General features: G+C 33.1%; 2 protein-coding genes across 2 annotated transcripts; one reads left to right on the top strand and one right to left on the bottom strand.

Moving 5' to 3' along the window:
* Positions 1-2,072: 2,072 nt before the first annotated feature.
* Positions 2,073-4,112, top strand: PGO_083070 (hypothetical protein, conserved; the record flags this gene model as incomplete). The annotated part of the gene is made up of 1 exon (XM_028687529.1): positions 2,073-4,112. The coding sequence occupies one exon, from the start codon at positions 2,073-2,075 to the stop codon at positions 4,110-4,112; it is 2,040 nt and encodes a 679-aa protein (XP_028543330.1).
* Positions 4,113-5,025: 913 nt separating this feature from the next.
* PGO_083060 (hypothetical protein, conserved) lies at positions 5,026-16,484 on the bottom strand (the record flags this gene model as incomplete). The annotated part of the gene is made up of 3 exons (XM_028687528.1): positions 5,026-11,329; positions 11,636-15,486; positions 15,582-16,484. 3 exons carry the CDS (start codon positions 16,482-16,484, stop codon positions 5,026-5,028), a joined length of 11,058 nt encoding a protein of 3,685 aa, XP_028543329.1.
* Between the last annotated feature and the right edge of the window lie 2,531 nt (positions 16,485-19,015).

The raw sequence follows: 19,015 nt of genomic DNA, 5'->3' as shown, positions 1-19,015 counted from the left end.
CGAAATATGGACGAAATAAGGACAAAAAAAGGAGGAAAAAAAAAAAAAAAAAAACTGTTAAAATTTTAAATCATACACAAGCCTTAAGGAGCATTTCCCCTCTTTTGTACCATTCATTCTCACATAAATATATATGTGTATACATATTTTGTTCCACGCGAAAATAAAAAAAAAAAAAAAAATGAAACGGAAAGGAAAGGAACATGTATACAAAATTTGATAATTTCAATAAATGCGGGTGGTGTATGTTTTCGTGCACATGTATGAGGGAATTTTCCATGCACATATATACATATATGTATAATTGTATTTATATAATACACTCGTGTATTTGCATACACTTATGTGATATATTTTTCCGTGGATGATTTTCCTTATAGGGGAATGTGTGACATACAATTCGCATCGAATTCATGCACATGTGTGTTTAAAATTTGCACCTCTTGAAATAATAGCATTCCTTTCGATGTGCTTATTTTTACACATTTTGAATTTTTTTTTTTTTTTTTTTTTTCCCCTTCCCATATATGGATTTATTCTTTATTTAATTATTTTGAAAACTTCTCTGTTCTTTTTTAACTTTTCCTTTATTTGCTCCTTTGCTCTTTTTTTTTTTTTTTTTTTTTTTTTTTTTTTTTTCCCCCTCCAGGACATGCATAATTTCGCATGCGCTATGAGAACATATTTAACCCTTCAGTGTAGAAAAAAAAAAAAAAAAAAAAAGCAACAGAAAATAAAAAAAAAACAATGTACCAGAAAGCTTTATCCAAACGGTGTAATAGCAAAATGGACAAACGACCATTATACTGTTGTCGAAAGTTTTGCTTTTATGACTACTGCGAGATTCCTAGGGGAAACATAATAAAGTTAAAAAAAAAATTCTGAAAATTATTTTTTTCATAGTTAACACATGCAGGAGGTTTTTTTTTTTTTTTTGTCTCTTCTCTTCAACACTGCAAACATAAGCTGTTGTATAAAATTATTCTAGGATTTACATTGTCCATCTTATATCTCTCTTGTGTTTCTCTACTTGCATAAATCACATATACAATATATTGGATAAATGAAAAGAATTTCTTCCTACCCACCTCTATATTTAATATTTGGAAGGAGAGGGGGTTTGGAGAATGGAAGTGCATACTTAATTTTCCTTACATGTGTACTTATGGGAGACTTTTATCATATCTCTGTATCGTTTGCAAAAATGTGAAGGGAAGTATTATATCCTTGTCAAGGTGTTTGAGAAGCGAAGGTGATTCAATTTCAAGTGGGGCATATAAGAGGGTCGAAATTGCTGTAAAATATGGAAGCTGTAAAAAAAAAAAAAAAACATATATATATATATATATATATATATATATATTTATAATAAATAAAAAAAAAGATAAAACCTTAAATGCGAAAATAGTAAAAATTGTTTTTTTTTTTGTTTTTTTTTTTTTTTTTCCTCTTTTTCACACAACATATGTGCATAAAAACGGATTAAGCAGTCATATCATTTTTCTTATGACTAATTATTCATAATAATAAAATGCGGCTTAACGAATTCGTCCCACCAGAATAATACGCCTTAAAAGAACAGTGCAATTTTTTTTTAAACTCCATCTTTAATTTATTAAAATGCTATGCTGCTAATGATATAAAATTATGCAACTAGTTCTTTATGGATTTTAAGACGAACATGCCACATGCATATTCTTTATTTTTATTAATCAGTTCCGTCTCCGTTGCTTCTGCTTCTGCCTCTGCTTGTTGCCACGATTGTCAAGCTGAGAAAGTTCGTCACATCAAATATTAGTTAACAACTGTACCCCCATTTTCTTGACAAACACACGACGTAGATTATAGACAAAAAGAAGGAAGAAGGAAAAAGGAATAAAAGAGAGGATGAGATGAAGCAAAATGGATAATTCATTTCCCATTTATTTTTGCACATCTGAGAAGATGCAAAGTAATGAAGCAGTGGTGTAACGAAGCAGAAGAGCAACAAAATAAAGTTATGCAATGCAGTGTGAAGTGCCACGCTGCACACATGTAGGCACCCCACGCATAAGCACCGAGATCCCTTTTTAATGAATAAATTTTGGAATTTCATTTGCACTTTCTACATAATTTTGCACGTTTGTCTAGCATTCAAGTTACAGAATTATTGCAAAAGAGGTGTTTTCTGTAGGAGAAAAGGGTACTCAGACGCGGTAACGAAAGGGTTCCCGCTTCAATACAAAAAAGGAAAAGTAACGAAAAGTGATGGTAGGAATATTGCAAGTGCAAACCATAGACCATTTCTCAAAAATGAGTTGAAGAAAAACGTGAAGCTATTTTACAAAAACAAAAAAGAACGAGATATACTCGAGTCGGGTTATCTATACCCTTTTGATCACTTAGAAAAAAAAAAAAAAAAATTTCCTCCAGATCCATACAGGTCAAGTGATGAAGATAGGGAAGAAGCGGAAGAAAAGGAGGAAAGCATCATTGACCTTTATGATGACAAATTAAATGATAACGATTTTCTCAGTTATGATGAAGATGACGATGCGAAGAAAAATTTTGGAAAAACAACTTTCAACATGCCGACTGGGGTGCACGACAATGAGGAAGAGCAGGAAGAGAAGGAGGAGGATGAATCCATCGAGGAGGGAGATTATCAAACAGAAAGAGATATTGCAGTGCCATATGAAGGGGAAGAATCCCATTCTGAGGAGAAAAGCACTACCTCGCATGATGGTACCAAGGAAGTCACGCTTGAAACATCAACAACGGGTGCACAACACGAATCAGCACAGAAAGATCCATACTCAAATAAAAAAGAAAAGAGCACCACCATTGAGTACATTGCAAAAGGGAAATCGGAACGCGAACGAGAAATTGTAAAGATCAATTTATACTCCTCAGAAGAAAATAAAATAAAATGTGAAATGATGAAAGATCAGTTGTATTACTTATTCCACGCGTCAATGGACAGTGCATTCATTGATTTTTTTGAAATTCAAATTGAAACGTTTATCATTCCGATGGAGAAAAATATATCCGTTTCACACAATTTTGAAAAAAACAGTTACAAAGTCTTAGTGACATGTGTAGGAGACCTAATTGATTTTTCGCATCATTTGCAAAAATTACTGAACGAAAAGATTAAAGCAGCATATAATGATAAAGAAAATGAAGAAATCACATATATAAACAAACGTTTTAAGAAAATACTTGAGAAAAGCAAAAAACAAAGGATCATCACGGATGTTTCAAAAAAGAATTTGCAGATGAGTATCGAATCCTCTTTAAAGTTGATAGAAAAATGCACACAAAAATTGTACACACAGAATTATGAAATTACATTACATGATTTAAAATTAGCTTATAATATGCTCCCGTGTAAATATTACGGATATTTCCTCTCGCATATATGTTCAAGTATATCTATGCTGTGCTATTACACAAATGATATACAAGGGACATTTAATTTTTCTTTAAAATCAATAAAGTACGAACCTAAGCATGCAGCAGCATGGAAATGCTTAGGGGATGCATACAGAAGTTTTCGCAAATTTTGGCAAGCAAAAAATTTTTATGACATAGCAATATATTTAGGGTATAAAGATGATAAAGGAGAAAATTTTGAAGAAATAAAGGAAGAATTAAATAAATTAACCACGAGTGCTTTAAAAAATGTACATTTATTGAAAGAAAATATGAACAGTGCAAACAATATCATAATTAAAAAAAATATTGGAATTGTGTTAAATAAAAATCCAGATTCAATTGGTGGTTGTTACGTGTCTTACATAATTGAAGAAGGAAAAGCTAGTAAAAAAAATTTTCGTCATGGAGATCAAATTGTTGCATTGAATAATATTGTCACGTATGGAAAACCAATTGAGTTCTGTCTAAAAGCATTTCAAAAAAATTTTGGCTCGTACGACATCATCTTTTTCAAGGGAAATATCATTGAATTATATGGCCTACCCGCTTACAAATACTTAATCGAAAAAAATATGTTTCACACCCTGTTTGAAAATGAAAAAATAACTTCCTTCAAGCGAAACGAGACGATTCTCTTTGACTTACGCGGATTTGGCACGTTTTCCGAGTATGGCATATCTAAGGCGGATATTTGAATGAACGGTGGAAAATCTTTGCCAAAGGTGTGCAAAAAAAAAAAAAAAAAAAAAAAATTCTCAAAATGGGAAAAATTGACAAAATAGGCAAACCTGACAAAATGGGCAAACTTCACAAAATGGGCAAACTTCACAAAATGGGCAAACTTCACAAAATGGGCAAACTTCACAAAATGGGCAAACTTCACAAAATGGGCAAACTTCACAAAATGGGCAAACTTCACAAAATGGGCAAACTTCACAAAATGGGCAAACTTCACAAAATGGGCAAAACTGACAAAATGAACGAAAAAATGTACTTCAACACACAAAACTAGCCACTGCAACTGCACACAAAAAAAGGAAACATTTACATGAACATTAATACATGTTATTATAGATATTATTACAAATATGTACATTTCTTTTTCAAAAAAAAAAAAAAAAATATAGCCAAAATGTTGGAGCATGGGGTATCCCATCACACATGGACCATTATTCCTTTTTAGCATACCTTCTCTATAGATTCCCCCAAATTTTGTCTTTATTCCTATTATGTTCATTTTTTTTTTTTTTTTTTTTTTTTTTTTTTGTGCGTGTAATTTTTTGCGATTTCGTAAACTCCTTGCCGTTCATAAAATAAAAGAAATGCACGAAATGTGGAAAATGTGAAAAATGTGAAAAATGTGAAAAATGTGAAAAATGTGAAAAATGTGAAAAATGTGAAAAATGTGAAAAATGTGAAAAATGTGAAAAATGTGAAAAATGTGGAAAATGTGAAAAATGTGCAAAATAAAGGAGACAACTGCGTGGAGCCCCAAGTAGACGCAGCCTACTAATTCTGCCAAAGATTTAAAATGCCCCCATGTAAACGTCTCGGGAAGAAAAGCCCATTCGCTGGAAGAGAAAGCATGGGGTTTCTCACACATATGAACTATTTGTTCCCCCTATTTTGAGAGTACAATATTTTATCGTACAGACTCACGTATTTTTCATACGTTTCAATGTCCCGTTTTGTCCACTTTTTGGTGGGTTTTTTTATGTTCTGATTTTTGCTAGTGCAATTGGTTTCAAATTTTTGTGTCAATTTTTGGATGTTTATTGGTATTTCACAATCATTTAGAAAGGAGCGAAAATTGTGTTCATAAGACCTTCTGAGGGGTTCTGAAAATAATTTATTCTCCTTGTAAAAGAACAGGGCAAGAAATTTAATTGCACTAAGCTTTGTGGTGAGTCCAGGATATAGTGGCCTATGCTTCCCTAAGGCATACAAAGATTCACACAAAATGTCATACAAGAATGTTTTCAAATAAACCAATGTTGTAACATCATTTTGATTTTTCATTTTTTCTAAAATTATTTCAAAAATGTTTTGGTTGTTTAAGTAGTCATTATAATTATTTACAAACTTTTGCATTTTTTCCGCATTTTCGAACAGATAAAATTTTTCTTCATATTTTATACAACATTGCTTATTTCCTTTAACGAAATTGTTCTGATCTCTCAAGCTTACCAAACAGAATCCCTCATTTTCTATTTCTGTATTTTCCTCTACTTGTTCAACTTTTTCAAATTTAGAAGATGGTTCTTCCAAGTTAATAAATTCTGTAGCATTTTTTTCAAACTCTACAACATCTTCAAAACTGTTTACTAGGTAGTAGTACCCATTATGATACAATGTATAATTGTCGAATATGTTACACTTTTTTAAAATGTTCTTTTTCTTATACGTAACTAGACAGTACTTGTCAAATTTTATCTCTTTTTCATAATTTTCTTTTTCATAAATATTGAACCCTTTAAAATAGGCTGTTCTGTTGTTGTACTTGTACCTCCTATACCGTTGATAATTTTTTATATTCTCCTCTATATCTTCCGTTATTTTGCATTTCATTTTCCACACATTTGTGTGTTCTATATTTATTACATTTTTATATTTTTCACTGAAGGTTTCTTTTATTCCCTTCACGAAATTGTAAAAATGTGGAAATAGCAACCCTTCGTTGCCCTGCTTCCCCCCTATGTCTTGCACCTTCTTTTTTGTCTTCAATTCGGAGTTTTTGGTCATGTGCATGTTCTGCTTCATGCATTCTGAACCCTCACCCATTTTAAATTTCTCTTCTCCTTTTTGAACCAAAAAAACCAAATGTGGTATTTTTTTTTGATTCCCTATCAGATGTTCAAGTTGAAATTTGTTGTAAGGTATGTTACAGAGAATACATCCATGAGCAAGTGTGTCATACTGATTTAGCCTGATTCGAAGGAGTTCCATAATATGAGAATCATCCAAACGATCACTCTGAATCAGTTGCTTGAACTTGTCGATATTGGAAGCAAATGATAGCAAATTCTGGATATTAATCACTGCACATTTTGTACTTTTGATGAGCTCATCACACAAATCATCTATGTTTACATCTGAATAGATAAGTATGAATGGTAAGATAAATGAAGGATCTGGTTTCATTTGTGACAAATAATGAATTGGTTTTTTGCTAAATATGTTTAATTCTTCTTCTGTTCTAAAATAAAATAAAAAGGAATTGTATAGCAGTAGGTAGTTCGTGTCGATATCTACAATGTTGTCAATATTTACAGGGGAGTAAAAATACAAATTTGAAATTTTTACATAATTATTATTTTTCAAAAATTGGGCCCATATTTTATCTACCCTTTTAATATTCAATTGATGAAATAAATTATTTCGATATTGAAATACATTTCTGAATTTATTTTCAATCCATGTCTTTACTTTTTTGCTGTGAAATCTCCCTACATCAATGCACCACACATTAGTATTATCTTTTAAGCAGTTAATTATTTGTCTATTTTTCTTTGATGTTCTTTTTATTTTTATTAGAATATTCTTTTCTCCTTCTACGAATGGTTGTTTTGTCAGACTACTTTCCTCCCTTTTGTGATTCTTTCCTCTGGTTTGTTCATTTTTCTTATCGTCCAATTTCTTGCTTTTTCCCTCTGATTCTGAATGGAAATATCCAGATTTTTCCCAAGACGTTTTAAACCCACACTTCAGATATATTACATGTTCAGGCACTCGAAATGAGTATTTTAAAATTTTCTCAAAAGAATTTAACACCTTTTTTTCGAGAAAGATATATTTACTGTTTAGTAGCTCCCTTTCGTTTTGTTTTAAAAACATCCTTTCAACTTGCTCCAACTTTATATTACTTTTTTCATACGCGAAGTCATCATCCTCTGAGTTAGAAGAACCCCCTTCAGAACTTCCACCTTTAGATGTCGAGTCTTCGTCATACATTATGGGTTCTTCTTTCCCCTTGATGCTTCTGCGTAGAAGGGACGTGTCATTCCTTTGAGAATTCCCATTTTTGTCTCTCTCATTTTTGTCTCCCCCATTTTTGTCTCCCCCATTTTTGTCTCCCCCATTTTTGTCTCCCCCATTTTTGTCTCCCCCATTTTTGTCTCCCCCATTTTTGTCTCCCCCATTTTTATCACATCTACTTCCCCTTAGGACTCCATCCATGCAACTTCTCACCTGTGCAAGTGAAGTCGCGCTAAAAAGGTTCTTCCTCGTGGAATCAAATCTGATAATGCACTTCTCTAATTGTTCATGTAAGACAAATCGAATGGCAGCAATTTTGGCCAAGTTTAACACTAGGTTGAAAGGTTGGACTAGAGAAAACAATACATCATATATTTTTTGTTCATGCTCCATGTTGTATTCCTCTAATGGGTTTATACTTTCTATATTGTCTTCTAAATAATTCACATCTACCTTGTTCAGGCAAATAGTATGATCATGATTCTGAATTTCAAGTAACGAATTAGAATCGAAAGAGAACCTTTTTAACGCATTATTTATTTTCTTCCTCCTTACATCCATTGATAATTTGAAGAAGTAGACATATTTCAATATATATATGCAGGCATACCTGAATGCATTTGTAAACTCCTTTCCTACGTCTAAATATTTCAAAAAGAATTTGCATGCAATAATTTCTATTTCTTTTTCAAAATGGCATCCTTCATCTGCTAGGAGTAGCACTCTCAACGGAGGCACCTTAAAATTCGAAGTATAAGATTCTCTATTTTGACAAAAGTGAAAAGCGTTATATAAATTTGATAAATAATGAATTTTCTCATTATATACTAGTTTTACATTACTTTTGCTTTTGTGTAACCAATTATATTTCTTCAATACGTATGGACAGTATACATTCGTGTAAGAATTGTTAAATTTATCTACGAGTGAAGCATTTTTCAGTATTTCATCATAATTATAATAAGTATGCATATATGGATTTATGAACTTCCTTATTTCATTTGCATAACTATATATATTCGTTTCTACCCCTATGCTTACAAAGTGGACGTGGCAGCTTTCTTTCTTCAACCGTTCAATCTTTCGCTTGTAATTCTTGTTGTATATATACATGGGGTTATCCTTCCATTGTATTCCATTTGACCCCCTGCTTGAGCCCCCGCTTGAGCCTCCACTTGAGCCTCCACTTGAACCCACGTTTGCTGCAGTTTTTCGCAAAATGTTCCTCTGTATGTTTTCTTGAATTTTCTTTTTCTGCTTATTCACGTTAAAAGCCACAATGGTGTCTATCTGCACATTCAATTTTTTCAAATACTTGAAAATAATGTTATTCAATGGAAGCCCCGTTATGATAAATGTGGTGCTCTGCAGGAATGTACTATAGGGAATGCCATTCGTTGGTTCTTCCCCAGCTAATTCCATTCTCCCTTCTATACGCGCTTCCTTTTCCGGTTCTACATCTAACTGAGGAGAACTCGTATGGGTCCAGATAAAGTCGCGACTTCCTCTTTCTTGATTGCTATTCCTCAATTGATGGGTGTGCACCTCGTCTTCTACTTCTATCTTATTCGAAATGTTTGCAACCAGTTTATCTATTGTCTCGTTTATCTTGCTCAAACTAGGACAGGAAAATATCCCCCTCATCATTGTTCTGAACTCACACTCCTTCTCAGCGCACTTTCTCTGGGTTATTAATAAGCTGTGAAGGAATTCTATTTTTTCTATATTCGGGAAAATTTTCACTGCATTCTCCTCATTCACCATGTCATCTTTTGCATATCTCTCCTCTTCTACCGCCCTGCTTTTCCCTATCCAATCAGCTGCACGTCTAGACTGACCATATGATTGTTCCCGATTCAAGAAACCAAATTTCCCTCTATCACTAACCATGCAAGAGAAATGATCCCTGAGCTTATGAAGGAATTTCGTTATTTCACGCATTATATACACATTAAACGAATGCGTCTTCCCCATTCGCATGCATATGTATCTAACAATAAACAGAGGAGAAATTTTTTTCCCTTGGAGAAGTCGATTTAATTGGAACATGTAGGTATCTACATTGCTGAGGAATTTTTTTCTCTGGGTTTTCACATGCTCTCCTCCACAAGCATCTTCTTCAACGCTTTCCCCTTCACTCATATTTATGAAGAAGAATTTCTGGAAATATTCTTCCAAGTCAATATGCACCACTTTTTCATTGAACTTGATAATGTGCATAACTTTATTTTTTATATCTGTATTAGTAAAATAAATGATCATGGAAAAGTTGATGGTCTCTTTTATTTTATTACTAGAGTAAAATTGGGGATATTTTAAAAATTCTCTCATTTTTTCATAACTTTCTAGTACATATATTTTATTCTTGTAAATTGTCAAAAATTCTTTTTTCCCTTTTACAAATCTTCTCTCATTTATGTAAGTCACAGGACAGTACTTATAGAACCTGCTCCATAGTCTGTAGTAATGTATATCACTTTGTTTCGATTTTGTCCTTTCCATTTTTACTTCCTTAGTAGATATTTCTTTTACTTCTCTTTGTGCCACTCCTCCTTCTACTTCATCTGTTGTGTCTTCTATATGAACATTCTGTTCCTCCTCTTCTTCCCCTCGGATTTTTCTCCCTTTTTGAGAGTTCATTTGTGTTATCCCTTCTTCTATTTCTTTCTCATGAAGGACATTCACTTCACGATAATCTGACATTACAACAGAATTCTTATCGTCTTCTTCGCTTTGTATAGCATAACTGAATAGACATTCCTTTAAAGGAATTTTCCTCTTAAGCTTTACCAACAAACATCCAGATCCATTCTCTTCTTCTTTTCCTGCACTTTTTTCCCTTTTATACTTACACGGGAAGAAGTTATTCTTCAAATAATAAGAGTATCTATTCATGATCATGTTGATGTGAAATATTTTCCAAAGAGATGAGCAATCGCTAATCTTTCCGCTTCTTCCATGTGTGTTAGTGCTGCCCTTTCTCTCCGGAACCAAATCTATGTCGATACTTTGGATGTTAAACTTTCTTCTTAGTACGTGAGCTACTATTTCTTCTTCCCCCTCCTTCGCTTCCCCAACTTTCACTTCTCCCAGTTCGCTCAATTTCCAAATCAAGCTTCGAATGTATCTCTCTAACTTCATACCGTGGACAGACTCCTCCAAACTTTTATAATAACTTCGGTAGTACTTCTCCGGGTGGCCACACTTGTATATATAATTCATTTCTTTATTCATTGAATTAAAGTATTTTCCACTTATATTTTCGATGTCTATCACCCCAGCGGAAGTGTTCTTGCTATTATGTTTCTGATGGGGATGAGTGGTTTTTCGTTCTTCCTCTTCTTCGTCACTTCCACCCTCGTCACTTCCACCCTCGTCACTTCCACCCTCGTCACTTCCACCCTCGTCGCTTCCACCTTCATCACTTCCACCTTCATCACTTCTTCCACCCTCGTCACTTACATCTTCATCACTTCCACCCTCGTCGCTTCCACCTTCATCACTCTCTTTCACCTTTTTTGCATCTCCCTCATTTGACCACTCTTCGACATAATTTTCCTCAGAACAATCTATGGTTAGACATTCCTCATGTGCATACTGATCTTCGTCACCACTTGAATGCACATCTGCAACTTCCACTTTCTTCTCTCTCTCTAACACTTCCAGAACATGTTCATCTTCTTCATCCCACTGTTCATTTTTTGAATCCCTTTCTGTAACAGTACCAGATAAGTTTTCACTGAATGTGTCTGAATGTGCATCTTCTTTTTCTGCTTTTATTTTTTTATCTAGTTTATATTCTTTTTTATCATATTTGGCACTTAAATGTAGGTTCTTTCCATCTGAGTCTGTCAAATTTGGGATTCGGATGCTTTGTTCCTTAAAAAGCTTCAACAGAATTTCGTAGATTCTCTTCACACTGTTTTTTTCCTCATATCTGCAATGGGATTCAGAAAAATGTGAAAGGAAGGAAAATCAATGAAAGGTACAAAGAGCTATTCAAAAGGATGAATTAATGAAAAATAAGTGAGCTTGAACCAAGAGATCATAAAAAGTGTGAGTTCTCATGAAATAACACGAAGGAAATGCTTCTGCAGCCTATGTCATAATGGCAAGTCAAAAAAAAAAAAAAAAAAAAAACATTTGAAACGGTAATGAGGTTCCTCGTTTGGACCAGAGATGAAGTTCCCCATTTGGACGAGAGAAGAGGAGCTAAAAAATAGATTCGATATAATCCATTTACCTAGGACTAGCATGCTTCTTTAGAATTATGCTAAAGACGGGAAAAGAGTCCTTGAAGGGGTTCGCTATAATCAAATTTTGATCTTTCAAGAAAAACTGGACCATATTTATTCCTTCTTCGTGTATCGCATTTTTTACAAAATTCATGTTTAAAAAATTCATATAATTAAAGTAATTTAAAGAAGACAATTTTTTTAATTTGTACAGAAAATATTCTAAATAATCAACAAATTCGCCAGTGAAGTATAAAACGTATCCATTATTTTTGGATATGATAGTATTCATATTTTCCAATGTTAAATCCATCATTTTCTTAAAATCAATACTTTTTCCATTTCTCAAATCGGCATTAATTAACCTTCCCAATGGTGACAAGAATTCTTTTTCAAGGTTTATGTTTTTTCTAAGTACCATAGATGGCTCGATTAATTCAACCTTTAATTTTCTCACCAAATTGTACACACACTCTTCTTGATCTTTTGATACTATTATGAAATTCTCTCTTTTACTCTTTTTATTTATTTTTATGAAGCTCCTCATTTTTTTTACGTCCTCCACGAATAGGTATTTCATTTTCTCTATCGCGCTCTTTTCCGAATCGTCCCTCTTGGCTTCCATTCTGTCTTTTATTTTGGCTTCCATTTTGGCTTCTATTTTGGCTTCCATTCTATCTTTTATTTTGGCTTCCATTTTGGCTTCCATTCTATCTTTTATTTTGGCTTCCATTTTGGCTTCCATTCTGTCTTCCGTTCTCTCATCCGTTTGGATTTGCCCAAGCGCAACGTCCCTTGCGGTGATGCCTTCTTCAGGCAATTCGCCTTTTTCTATGATTTCGTCAGGTGATTCTCCTTTTTTTATGACATGCTTAGGAGAAACGCCCTTTTCACTATTTACAACACACAGCTCATCTTTCATATCATTCTCATCCTTATCACATATTCCACTTTCGTCTCTTGCATTGATCTTGAATCCATCATCTCTAACTTCTCCCATTCTTTCAGTATTCCACACGAATGATTTATGTTTCTCTTCATCGAGATATCTCACCACGTCTTTCTCTCCACCGTCTCCTACAAGCCCTGTGATGTTTTGCTTATTAGCTAGCGAATCTTTTTCTACGCATGTATCGAATGTTTTTTCCTTGCTGCTGATTTCTTTCGTGAGTGCATTATTTTTTTCTCTTTCTTTGAATGGGGAAAAAGTCAATGTATAAGAATTCTTCTCATCTTTAATCGATCCATGTTCCTGGATTTCTTTTTCATCAAATAAAATATTTTTGACAATATCTTGGTTTTGCAGTATATTCTTCACTACTTCATTTTTATCATACAACAACTCTTCTTGATCTTTCAATGGATCTGATTTTGACAACAAATCTTGATTTTCCTCCTTATCCAATGCTGCTAGTTCACTTTTAATAATAACATCGTTTAATATTTTATTCATTTCTCCAAATGTTTTATTTAAATCCAATTGGGATCTGTCGTTCTCATCATTTTTGTTGTTTTCATTGTGGATCTTCTTTATTTCTAAATTTTCAAATAATTCATTTTTCTTTTTTGAATTTGCTACATCCGCACCTTGGCTATTTGCATTCCTCAATTCATTTTCCATAAAATCTATTTCGGAAACTTCATCATCATTTTCCCATTTATCATACCACTCTCGACAATAATTTTCTCCGTTTGCTTTTCTTATTCGATCTTTTTCGTCATGCACATCTTTTCCTTCTTCTCCTTTTCTCTCCTTTGAAGCATGTTCAGCGTTCAGCATTACTCCCTCTTCAGTATCACTTTTCCTTTTTGAGCTACTCTCTCTTTTCATTTTCTTCAAGAACATGTCAAAGTTATCTTTGTAAGATTTCAATTTGTCTGACACTCCCATGTCCACTGTTAAAATGAGGTCTCTCTGTTGTTTCAGCTCCTCATTTTCTGCATCATTTTGCACGATTGGTGTTTCTGTCATTTGGGATGGTTCTGTCATTTGGGATGGTTCTGTCATTTGGGATGGTTCTGTCATTTGGGATGGTTCTGTCATTTGGGATGCTTCTACCACTTGAGATGCTTCTACCACTTTGGATGCTTCTACCACTTTGGATGCTTCTACCACTTTGGATGGTTCCAACCCCCCCTTATGGATTACAGATTTCATGTGTTCTTTCGTCCTGTCCGCACCTCTGTCCATGGCTTCTTCAGATTTATTCCTCATTTCCTTGTCCAGTTTGTCATCAAAGGATATGTCTTTTATTTTAAAAGTGGAATCATTTGTAACACTAGATTGATGAATCTTTCGCATTTTAGATGCATCAGAATTATCAGTTATGCTAGCTTGACTCTCCAAATGGACTTTATTTTCATCGAGCAGTTCATCCATGGAATTATCATTTTTGTTCATATTTTTCAATTTTTCTTTTTCTTTTAATCGTAAATCCTCTAAAGTTCTTTTTTCATTTTCTAGATAATTTTTTGCTTTAAGCATATCATTTGATTTCCTTTCTTTGTCTTCTTTACTTTTTTTTTCTTTCTCCTCTTCATACAAATCAGCATCTGCCAAATTGTTTTTCAACACATCTATGTATTCTTCGTCTGACCCGTAAAGATTTCCCTTAAGTTTTTCTTTTTCTGTGGCAGATATACTAGGGCTATCATCTGTTTTCCCTTTTTTATTCTCCAATGATTTAGAAAATTCCTCTTTTAATTCATCCATTGATTTTTTTCCTTCCTCCACTGATGTTTTTATTTTCTTTTGATGCAACAAATCTTCCTCATTAAGTTTATCAATCGATGTATCAGCTTTCTTTTCTTGTTTTGATTCTTCCTTATCAGAGTCTCTTTTGGAGCTTTTTCTCTCTTTGCAGATGTTACTCTGGGTGTAATCATCCCCCTTCAGCCGGTTCTCCATGTCACTTTTCACGCCACACTTCTCTTCATGACTAACATACGATTTCATCACATCATCCCCTTGGTTCATTTCAGGAAAATTTCTTCTTTCCTTCTTTCCTGCCATCTCCTTTTCAAAATCAACACTCGATTCTAAGCGTAAAAGATCCCTTTTGTCTGATGGAATAAAATGGTCAGATGCATTCATAATGGTCATATTTTTCCCCTCCCTATCTGTAGCACCACTGCTACTGCCGCTAACATTGCTATTGCCACTACTACCATCCTTGTGTTCATTCAAATCGACAAGTTTGCACTCCTTTGTAAACTCAGAGAAATTGATCCCATCAATGAGGAGAGAAGATAATGAATCCATTTTTTCCCCTTCTACAATGGTGTCTCCTTTTTTTCTCGCTTCCCTGATTTCATCACCCTTGCCCTGAATTTTTTTCCTTTCTTGAATTTGCGTTAACATGGACATTTCATTTGCCACATCCCCTTCAGTCTTCCTCTTTCCGTTTCCTGCCCATTTGTCTTTCTCATTCTCATTCTTTGTTTTCAGGGAGAAACTGAATGCATTCCTCCTGGTTACGTTACTTTGTTTGTCGGAGTGTGACTTATCCACCCCTTCCTCCATATGTTCCTTCTGCACTTCTGCGATGATTTTTCTGGAAGGTTCTGCAGCGAACTCTGCGTCGGGAGCTGCATCTGGCATTGCATCTGGTACTGCATCTGGCACTGCATCTGACACTGCATCTAAAACTGCATCTAAAACTGCGGCAGATTCTGTCTTCTTTTTTGCGGCTCCTTCTATCAGTCCTTCCTTCGTCTGTCCCTTCGCGGGTTCTACATTTGTACTTGTCTTTGCTTTGCCTGTAGGAGAAGTTTTAGGTGGAATTACATCTTGGGTAGACATTAGATCGAAGCGACGTAAGTGCTTCTTACAAAATATGAAAATTTCCTCGATATGCATCTTTATAACACGAATGCATATTTCTCATGAAGACGCTTCACTGTCTTACCAGATGTAGTACTAAAATCAGATGTGGCCTGAGAGGAGCTTCTAACCTTCCCCCCTATCCCCGTGGAGTAACATTTCTTATCTTCTATATCATCTTCTGCATGGTACTCTAAAGGGTTTATTTCATCAACATCCATAAGGACTATATTTCTATGCAAATAGGAATCATTATTTCTATTGTTCAGCAAATTTTCAAATAAATTTTTACCCATCATATCTTCCTCCTCATCCAGATCATCATATAAGAATGAGTCTTGTATTTTATAATTATCACTAAATCTTTTTGTTAATTGTTTTTTAAATTGTTCTAATTGAAGAGATAATTTTTTTATTGATTTCATATTTTTAATAAAGCTACTACTTTTATCATTTTTTTCAAAATTTTTAGAACCCAAAATATTATCATCATATAGAGACAATTTTTTTCTCTCTTCTTTTCGTTTAAAATTGATCATAATAATTGGTTTCTTTTTTATAATTTCACCATTTTTTTTTTTAATTTCGATAAATGTAATTCTATAAAAAAGTGTTTTCAAGAAATGAGCATAGTCATATGCATTTATAGTTGGTGTCCAAATATCTGATAATTCAAAGAATGCATTGAAAAATGAATCAAAATCTAAGTATTTCTTCCCTTTAGAATCATTATTCCATTCATCTGTTACAATTTTTATTACTTCCTTAATTTCAAATTCTGGTATCAATACTTTACATATTCTTAACATTATTTTAAAATATTCTACTTTACTAAATTTTCCATCTAAAGGTTTATTAAGTACATTTGTCCATATATTTTTGACACATTTCACAAAGACAGGATCATTTTTTATATCTTCTCTTTCTCTTTTCAACTCTTCATTTTCGAAATTTAAATCCCCTTGATTTTGATATTCTTTTAAATTACTTATGTCACTATCCTTTGGAAAAAGTTTATCCACTTTTTCTTCCATTCTTAGTATTCAAATTATCAGACTGATAAACGTGCCTGATGAAGCAAGCAACTATAGCATATGAAAAAAAAAATAATATAAGATGCTATAGATGTGCCAAAAATACACGCAGGAGGAAGAAAACCTGATCTTGAATCCAAGATTATGTGCTATCCATTTATTTTCCTCTCTGTCTATGCTTTTTTTTTTTTTTTTTTTTTTTTTTTTTTTTTTGTATTTATACAATCAAGTCTTCCTATGTATGTGTTTTTACACGCCTAATCATACAGGATCCATAATGGATGCACAAAATACAAATTTTTTTTTTTTTTTCTCTCATTCTTTTCCATTCATTTTTCTAAGTAACCCTGTTTGTGAAAAAAAAGGGGTACACTAAGGAAAAAGAGCCCTATCCATTTTCATTCACGTAGAAAGGGTAATGCATATGTATACATGCATGCATAGATATATAGATAGATACATACATACCCAATATATATGTTATTGCATGTAAGAACATTTTAAATAAACTAATAATTCCGCGTGATGTGCATGGAGATGTGTACCCACCGCCCCATACGCACACATATACACATTGTTGAAGAAATTTTTAGACAAGCGATTTTGTGCGGGTATGGATTTTTTTTTTTTTTTTTTTTTTTTTTTTTTCTTTTTTTCCCATTGTCCTATTGCAAATGTACATTCAAAAGTGTATTTGTATCATACTAAACTGAGCATGCATATGTATAGAAGAAGAAGGTGATCATTTAGACTTGCCGATGTTCCTCTTCTGTAATAGGGGAGCCCCTGAAAATGTGCATTTTTTTTTCTACTAGAAAAACATTACATTAGTGGTACCCACAAGTCCTTTGATCTCATCAATCACTACATATCTGCCACTTGAAGTAAGTGCCCCTTTGGAATTATTACAATTTTAATTGTAATTGTAAATGTAATTATTTTTTTTATTGTTATATTTCGTAATCCCCTTTATTGTCGCTATTATTTTATTTTTTTTATTTTTTTTTTATTTTTAGTGTCGTTTCTTCTCTCCTTTGGATAGTATGACTTAATCATCCTTTACCCATATGCGAGATGGTAAGGAAAAAAAAAAAGAAAAAAAAGAAAAAAAAGAAAAAAAAGGAAAAAAAATGTATACCCTTGTGTATAGACTGACGTTATTACATGAACCCTTTAATAGAGACCACTTCGTCATTACTTTCATTTGTTCATGGAAAAAAAAAAAAGAAGTTTGTGTAATAATGGCATCGTGTTATTTACAATAATAACTGAGCATGTGAACATGACAACACAAAAGTGGTTAACATTATAAATTCCCTTTTCCTGTCAGTACATCAGAATACATTCCTATGTGAATTTATACATATACCTATATATATATATATATATCCGTTCAGGTGTGTGCATTACCTTTTTATATAGATGACTCCTGTTGGAGTTATTTCAAAATTTTTAACCTTCATCAAAATTGATTTATATATTCCCATGTCACCATTTTGACAATACAATATTTTGCTTCTGTTCATATAAGAATTTTCATCAAGGTACGCAAAAACATACAAAAAATTGTTCTGTGTACAGAAAAGTGTAATTCCAGCTGGCAATAGGCACTGTGTGTCCATATACATGTGTAGATTAAAAAAAAAAAAAAAAAAAAAAAAAACATAAATCACACTGCTGGAAGGAAGAAATAAAGCATACTTTTGTTAATGCACAAAATAGGTGACAAACTTTACATGTAAAATATTCGATCCAGTGCAAGATGGTAAAATAGACACAACATTGAACTTCCTAAATTCCCTTGTGTTTGATATATTCCCCCACCCTCTACTTGTCTGTTATCTTATACGTCCATTCATTCTTTCTACATACGCGTGGCAAAAAAAAAAAAAAAAATTCTTATGTCTAAGATACACTTGTTTTCGAAAAGATAAAATATCATTCGTCTGGTTTGATTGTTAAGTTGCGCTAGTACAGGAGCCTGTATAATTGTCAAGACGATTATCTTCATTTTTTTACCATTCCATTGCCTCATATTTTTTTACCATTTCTTCGCCTCATTTTTTTTACCATTTCTTCGCCTCATTTTTTTTACCATTTCTTCGCCTCATTTTTTTTACCATTTCTTCGCCTCATTTTTTTTTACCATTTCTTCGCCTCATTTTTTTTACCATACCATCCCATTATTTTACTTCTTTTCCCTTTATTTTATTTTTTTTTTGTTTTATTTTTTTCCTTTTCCTTAACCGATACTCATCACGCTGTACTCAAAAAAATGCGACGCACTTAAAAGAGAAAAAACTGTGTACTCAAATATGTGCACTGCTTAGTATATGCATATATACACACATACGTATATATATATATATATGCACGTACTTACATATCTACATACATACATGTACAAGCGCACCATTTGGAGGCCTCAAAAGTGTGAGAAAAAAAATTACGCCTGCTTCCTACTTACATCTGTCCCATGCCCGCACAACGGATTTTTTTTTTTTTTTTTTTTTTTTTTTTTTTTTCTTACG

Source organism: Plasmodium gonderi (assembly GCF_002157705.1).
Source record: "Plasmodium gonderi DNA, contig: Chr08, whole genome shotgun sequence".
Lineage (NCBI taxonomy): Eukaryota > Apicomplexa > Aconoidasida > Haemosporida > Plasmodiidae > Plasmodium > Plasmodium gonderi.
The sequence above is the reverse complement of the archived record's forward strand: the minus strand, read 5'-3'. Positions and strand labels throughout refer to the sequence as shown.